This window comes from Juglans microcarpa x Juglans regia, chromosome 1D (assembly GCF_004785595.1).
Source record: "Juglans microcarpa x Juglans regia isolate MS1-56 chromosome 1D, Jm3101_v1.0, whole genome shotgun sequence".
Lineage (NCBI taxonomy): Eukaryota > Viridiplantae > Streptophyta > Magnoliopsida > Fagales > Juglandaceae > Juglans > Juglans microcarpa x Juglans regia.
This window is the reverse complement of record NC_054594.1, coordinates 28903523-28911020: the sequence shown is the minus strand read 5'-3', so window position 1 is coordinate 28911020 and position 7498 is coordinate 28903523. Positions and strand designations below refer to the sequence as shown.

The window sequence follows — 7498 nt, the reverse complement described above, 5'->3', positions numbered from 1 at the left end:
CAGCCATGAGGCCACGTGTACGTATATAGCAAAACCCATATGCATGCATGGGGCTCACGATCATTCCATATATATATATATATAAACGTGTTTTCACAACACCAATATTATGCTATAAGCATAATAGCTTCATTTCATAGAGTCGAGTCAAATGATTCAATATGGAAAATATTGCTCCACAATGTTCATAATTTCTACTATTTCCTTCAATTTTTATTTTTATTTTTTATTTTTATTTTTTTTAAATTGATTAACTAGAACACATGGACGAAGCCAAGATTATAACTTTGGAGAGGCCTAGAATAAATAGTTGAATTGAAAATTTTAAGGAACACCAAATCTTGACTAAATTTCACTCCTAATACTCTTCTAAGACCAACAAAAATATCGTTAATAGCAAGACTCATCAGATTTCTCAAACTCAAAACCAAACAAAACTGAGATTATTAACACATTTACTGAGATTGCAATCCCAAATCAGACTCAAAATTGCCTGTACATATTCAATTCCCAATTCAGCCAATACACAATATTACACAAAATATGGAAGAACAAAATAAATACTGTCATTTACAGTTTAAACAAGGGACACTTCTTTGAGAGAAGAAGATGGAAAACAAAAATTACAGAAGGCATAGCAGGAAAATAACATTTCAATTCCATCAATATTACTGACACCTCCTCCCCCCACCCCAAAAAAAATTCCCAGATAAGAGAAAAAAATAAAGGAATGAATGTGATCTATATCCATATCAAATTAACAAATATCATCTAAATTTGTAACTGAGTTTACTGGCTACTTTTCTGCACTTCTGAATGTTTTGTTCACTTGAGAAAGAATTTCCAAATATCTCTATCAGCCATCTCTTTGACTAAATGTGCTCCAAAAATGCTTTCTTCATCTACAAGACTTTTCAGGTGCCGTGCTCCACTGTTGAAGCCAACATAATTCCTCTTTGTGGCTAAGTACAACACTCCATATGGAGGTCTCACACACTGGTTATCCAAAGAAAATAAGTAAAAGATGAGTAGGATAGTTGCAGCTCAATTCCACATGCACAAATCAACAACACAAGGCAGAAAAGCAAAAGAAGTGCAAAAATCACGTAACACATACCCATTACAAATCCACAGAGCTTGAGTGATGTTTACATATATTCAACTGCCACTGGCACTACCAATAATTTTAATTTATTTCTATTGTTTGGCATTTGTTCAAATGTTATATATGTTAATGGGCATAAGCTTCTAATCTCAGAACAAGGATAGAGATGGCATATGAGATGCTTCCGTTATTACAACAAGGCTCTAGACCAGCATCTACATGCCTCCGACAAACATATACATATCTCATAATTTTCTTACTCAATTATTTCTCAAGGATAGATAGCCCGACTATGTCATCTTAATTTAAGCACTCACATATTTTGAACAAAATATGCCAAGAAAAAGAGAGAAAAATCCTTGCACCCTCTCTTTTCTCAGACCTACTAATAAATCACAGTGTAACAAATATAGATACCAATGAATTTCAGATTACTAGGAGTACTTATAAAGGAAACAATGAAATTACCAGAAATCCTCTGCCAATATGGTCATGAGGAAGATTGGAAGCATGTATGCTGATTTAACATAATATCACCAAAATGACTCACTCATAAGAGATAAAGAAACTTACCTTTTTCATGAGTGCATATAGCTTCTTCAAAGACATAACTGAGTATGGGATGTCTGTCATCAAAATAACATCATATCCACCCTCTCCCTGATCGTTCTCACAAGCCCTCTCCCATGCCCGACTTCCGGAAAGCTTTCTTGATCGCCTCGAGGAGGATTCCTGCCCCACGATGCTACCATCTACACTGCTACATCCATCCATGAAATCCTCCTCGGAGAAGCTCAAGCTCATTACCGGTGTCACTTCAAAGCTTTCACTCTTCACAACAGACAAGACGCTGGGGAGTTCATCCCAGTCCCCAGCAAAAAAGTGAACTGATGGAGCTAGAGTTTGTCTGGATGGAGTGAGGGGGCTCTCTGGCTGTCGGCTCTGCTTGTCCCGAGCTTGCTCAAGATTTGCAAGGACATTAGGTATGGTTGTGCATCTTATAGTTTCTGCATTGAGGTCTTGAAAGTGTACCGTGCAGGCACCCTGTACATGAATTAATCAGATATAGAGCAAGTACATTAACAGAGAACCAATTTTAATTGCTTTTATGTATTTCCTTATTTAGTTTATGCCCCTGGCCTCTTTTCATTTTTCAAGCAAAATTTCTGGTTTGTGTTTTCTCCATGATGCATACATTCATAAAGTGTATCTTCCAAAGTGTTAATGTCTCAGGTTCAAATTGTACTCCTTATCAAGATAACAATGGGGGAGGAGGATAAGGCTGCGGCTTCAACACCTACTGTATATTTATCAAAATTAGCAATCAGCAAAAAAAAAAAAAAAAAAAAAAAAAAAAAAAAAAAAAACACGAAAAGGAAATATCTTTCAAAGTTTGCAGGCAAGCAGAAATTTTGAAAAATTAACAGATTTCACTGAGTAATTGCAATGATGATGAGGGCAATTTCAATTCACCAATGATTTGAGCCAAAAAACTTAAGAACTCCAGAATGCAGGGACTAAAATTTGAAGAAAAAAAAAAATAGGGGTGTAATAAAAGTGCATATCTTCTATGGGCAAGCAATTATATGGATGTTTTGCACACTTGCCTTCTAACTATAAACAATGACTTGAACAGACAGACATCCTTTATATATAGATGAAATTTTCATCCAACTACGGGCCATCTTTGTTACTTGAAGGTAGATTTCAAGTCCATTGGTTTAAAATCAACAGTGATTAAATATAATTTTTTTTAAAACATTTGAAATAACCAACATTAGATGGTGCCCCTCAATAACTTGCTCGTGTTTTCATGAATTACTAAGTACAAGTTCCTGCATAGAATAAAAAATATGCTTTTTATATATAGAAATGTGGAGAGAATGTAGCTGGAAGTAGATAGGAGAGAGAAAAAAAACTAAAGCGAGTCATTGTATACACTTCAAGGTAGATGTATAAACAAGAAATGTGGAAAAGTAAAGGTCTAAGTCTCAATCAGTTAACAGAATTTACCTTCAAGCAGGCAAAAATCCCAGGGAGTCCATAACTGCAACCAAGCTGCAAGTATCAGCAAGTAGATATGTTAATTTGAAAGGCTTAACTTAACTCATACTGCATCAAAAGAAAAATTAGTCACAAGGATCAAATGAGTGAGAAAGCAATCATCACCCAACACCGTTAAAAATGTTCAAGTAAAAAGGTTTCCTCATAAATATAATATTGAAAACTGAAGTAAAGTTAAGGTATTAGAATGTAAATCAGAAGCATATTTAGATTAGTGTTATAAATAAACAGGAAAATTGAACTAAACCAGCATAGAGAAATATTTGAAGTGCAGGATCCACATCAATGATTCTTTGGATGTGGTAATCCTCTGTAAATGGAATCAGCCATTAAAGGAAAAAAAAAAAAGGCTATTCTTTATATTGTCATGAACAAGACAATCCCGGCAAATATACATTTTTCCCATCCAAGAACACCATGGGATGAATATGTTGATTTTCTGAATTGGGATTGATATTACTATATTATTTTTGGTAAGTAAAAAAAAGAAACTAAAGAATATTAACAAGACTTAGCAAGTAATTGAAATTCCCCGTTGACTGGATTACCTCAAGTACTGTTTTGCCTCTAAAGCTCAATAGTCCATCACGAATCTCATGCTTAAGGACTTTAACAAGATCAATAGAGCTGTCCCAAGATTTCATATTCCCTACAAACCAGAGTTTTAGTTGTAAATTAAAATCAATCATTTGATATATATCTTTGCATGGAGAACAAAGCCACTAATGTAACAAAATTATATCAAATCTCTCTATAGAGAATAGGAGAGTGCTAAAGTAGTAATAATAACAACGCTGACGACAATAATAATAATAAAAACAGTCCTAATAATTGGCAAATTCAGATTGGACAAAGTCACATGAAAATGAATACACTGTCATGTACCTACCATCAGGTTTTGAAGCAATCATTTCCAAACCATTGAAGCCAATGATATCAGCAACACTAACTCTACCCTGAAGCAGATTGGAAAAAGGCATCAATTCATATATCTCATTGAAGGAAAAAACTAAGGCTCACAATTTAACCCATGATAAAAAAGAAAAAAAAAAAAGAGTTGATCAGTTTTTAAAATGGTAGCAGCAGGAAGAACCAAAACAATACTGCTTATAAATTTTGTAGCATTCACATAACCAGATTGGTGTTGTGTAACTCAGGGATGGAGGGGGGCTTCAGGGCTCCCGGCCCCAAAATTTTTAAAAAGTCCCAACAACTTCCACAACAACCCCCCCCCCCCCCCCAACTTCACTTTCCTGGTTCCACCCATATAAATGTTATTCGTTTTTTTTTTTTTTTTTTGCCGGGGGGGGGGGGGGGGGGGGGGGGGGGGTTTGAAGAAGGCCTCTACAATTGGATTAGAGAAGATATGTAAGAATTTACTTTTTCCTCTTCCATCAGAACAGAAAGATCATGTAACACAAGTTGAACGTATAAATGCTGACGAGCACAACTGTCAAATTAAGGGTCTGACTGATGCACCTTGAATACATTGAGCCCTTGTAAGTCTACATTCTCCCTAGCATATTTGTACAGGTGAGCTGTCTACATAGGAGAATGAGGAGAGTTTTAGAGCTCAGAACACAATTTAACTCTCCCCTCCCACCACAAAATAAAAAAGGAAAAAGGGCTGCAGCTGAAGAATCCCACACTATATGGTGATAACTCTTCATTTTCTTGACACACTAAGATTAAGATGGTTCATGATGGGGATCAGGGAACTACCTTTGATGGGAGAATCTCAACTGCAGGCGAAGGGAGATGCACATCTCTCTCTGAAATGGAGGATGTGCTCTGACTTCCACGGTCATGGGGCACCAACCCAGGCAAGCACTGAGAAAGCAATACCCGAGCACGCATCCTCACTTGAGCTTTAAATAACTGTACTTTGGAAAGAACATACTCAACACTTCAGATCAAAATGCAGAACATTCCTTAAGGAATTACATGCTACAAGCATAGTAATCACAAAAAGATTATGATAAAAACAAAAATTCAGCTGAGACTCCAATTCTCCATAAAATCATGATGATGCTAACAACATGAAATATGATAAGAAGAATTTATACTAAAAAAGTAGAGATCTAAATGGTCCTGCTAATATCAAATCTACACTAATACAACTAGAATGTATCTGAAGGGTGACGAATCATCATAGAATGTAGAATCAACAAGTCATAATCATAAACAAGCAGGTACTTAAGGAGGAGGAAAAAAAACAAAAAACCGAAGGACAAAAAATAAAAAGCAGTACTTGTTAAGAGAATGACACTTGTGATTACAGATCCTAATGAGAACCTCTTATACGGAGATATGGCTATACTACCCAATTTAGAAGCAAGTACTTAAGGAGGAGGAAAAAAAAAAAGACCTAAGGAAAAATAAAAAATAAGTAATACTTGTTAAGAGAATGATTCCTGTCATTACAAATCCTAATGAGAACCTCTTATACGGAGATATGGCTACACTACCCAATTTAGGGTATAAGAAAAGACATTTAATACAAAATAACACCCAAGTGGAAATGACCAAAAGAGAACTAGTAGAATCACGTTAAGGCTATCAAAACTGCAAAGGATTCACATGGAAGCATTCAATTAATTTGACTCATTCAGACACCATGGGAGCATCCAAATACCTCACTGGCAATAATTTCAGAAATTAATAGTTTAATACGATAACCAGTAAATCATCCAACTTGTGCTCCAGAAAAGTTATGGCTTTCAACATGAATCCTGAGGAAAATAAAAGGAAACTATAAACCCAGCCAAGCAAAGCCAGAGACCAGATATTTGAAGATCACTCCAGAATATCATAACTGAAGTCAGCCCTTATCTTCAATTGCATTCAAGGGAGATACAAACAAACAAAAGGAAGGAAAAAGAGTATTAAAAAGAAAAAGAAAAAGAAAAAGAAAGAACCAAAAGTGAATAATAACAACAATGGCTATATTTAACATTACACACAAACCAACTAAAATCTTCAAGACCGTCCAAAAAGCAAAATTCATAAAAAAATCAAACACGACAAAATGTAAAAAAATAAAAAAAATTCCCAGAAATATACTTCCGGAGTTCATTAACATACGAAAACTGAGAGATGTAGAAAAGTGGAACTGACCCACATTTCAATTATGTTCGAAAAGAAAGCCTATATTAAAAGGCCAATAAAGATACAATTGCAAGCAATCAAGAGGAACTCAGAAACATAAAAAAACGGCATTAACAAAAACTTGGGCAAAAGAAAAGGCACTTGATCCGATTATACCAAAAGTTCCCACAAGACATAAATCTTCAAAATTCACAAACCATATGATAACTTAATTATGCAGAAATATACGCTCAACCAGCTTCTTCTTTCACATCTAAGACCAAAAGCCAGCGAGCAAAATCAATTACGATTGCTTGGGGAAAAAAAAAGGAACTGGGCAAAACGAAGAAAGCAAAACCTTACCAACAAAGTCAATGCCTGCGATAAGCAAGAATTCAACCCGAAATTCTGAATCTAACAAAGGCCCTTTTTATAATGCAATCCAAGGTATCGAGCGCTTAAAAGATTACAATTTCAGAGCAAAGAGATCGTTCCCTTCCCACCAAGTCAAAACAGAACACCGAAGTCAAATGCAGATGCTTATAGAGAGAGAACGGAGAAGCTTCGGCGCAGGCATGAACTGTTACTACTGAATCCCCAACAATGCCCCTCGTTTTAAAGTAATAGTATCGAAACAACCAGTGTAAGTAATGTACATTACGGCGGCGTTTCCGCGAAGAAATGAAGGGTAATTCCGGACAGGCACGATATTTTTTGCCTTTTGGGTGGGACTCATGAGTTTTCTTGTGGAAAGGGTTATGGCTTAAGGGTTGGTCGGCTGTCGACGTGTCGTTTTTGTCTTCTGGACTTGTAAAATTTATATTAGTTAAAATAAAAATGAAAACCATAAACTTAAAAGTAGTTAATAACTCTATTTTAAATTGAAATTAAAATTAATTATATAGAATTAAAATTATTTTTAATTAAATGGCATAATCAGTTGGTTGTAAAATAAATATAAAAATATTTTTGATGTATCATTCATTACTCTTCACGCATTAAATAATCATTACTTTTACCTTGTTATCTTCTTTAATAAATGAAAAATGCAGTTCATCCTGCTGATAGCTCCCGTCAGGAATTACCGCTGGTTTTTTTTTTTTTACTTAATGATTAAGTACGTATTTTTTAATAATATTATAATTTTTTTAAAAAAATATTAAAAAATATTAAAAAAATATATGTAAAAAAAAATCAAAATCAACTAGCGAGAGCCCCATCGATGAGAGTGGAGCCACCCTT

General features: G+C 34.9%; 1 protein-coding gene across 3 annotated transcripts; it reads right to left on the bottom strand.

The window, feature by feature from the left end:
- Positions 1–480: 480 nt before the first annotated feature.
- On the bottom strand, positions 481–6846 carry LOC121254895. Of its 3 annotated transcripts, none has more exons than XM_041155097.1 (8): positions 6620–6846; positions 4892–5047; positions 4649–4711; positions 4059–4125; positions 3718–3818; positions 3119–3163; positions 1679–2149; positions 481–996 (listed from the first exon to the last, which is right to left on the bottom strand). In XM_041155097.1, exons 2-8 carry the CDS (start codon positions 5024–5026, stop codon positions 826–828), a joined length of 1053 nt encoding a protein of 350 aa, XP_041011031.1. In that variant the 5' UTR covers positions 5027–5047; positions 6620–6846; the 3' UTR covers positions 481–825. The 3 variants fall into 3 exon arrangements, with proteins under 3 accessions (XP_041011031.1, XP_041011041.1, XP_041011052.1); XM_041155107.1 differs by having other exon boundaries at positions 4892–5052; positions 6620–6829; XM_041155118.1 differs by lacking the exon at positions 4649–4711 and having other exon boundaries at positions 6620–6829.
- Positions 6847–7498: the final 652 nt, after the last annotated feature.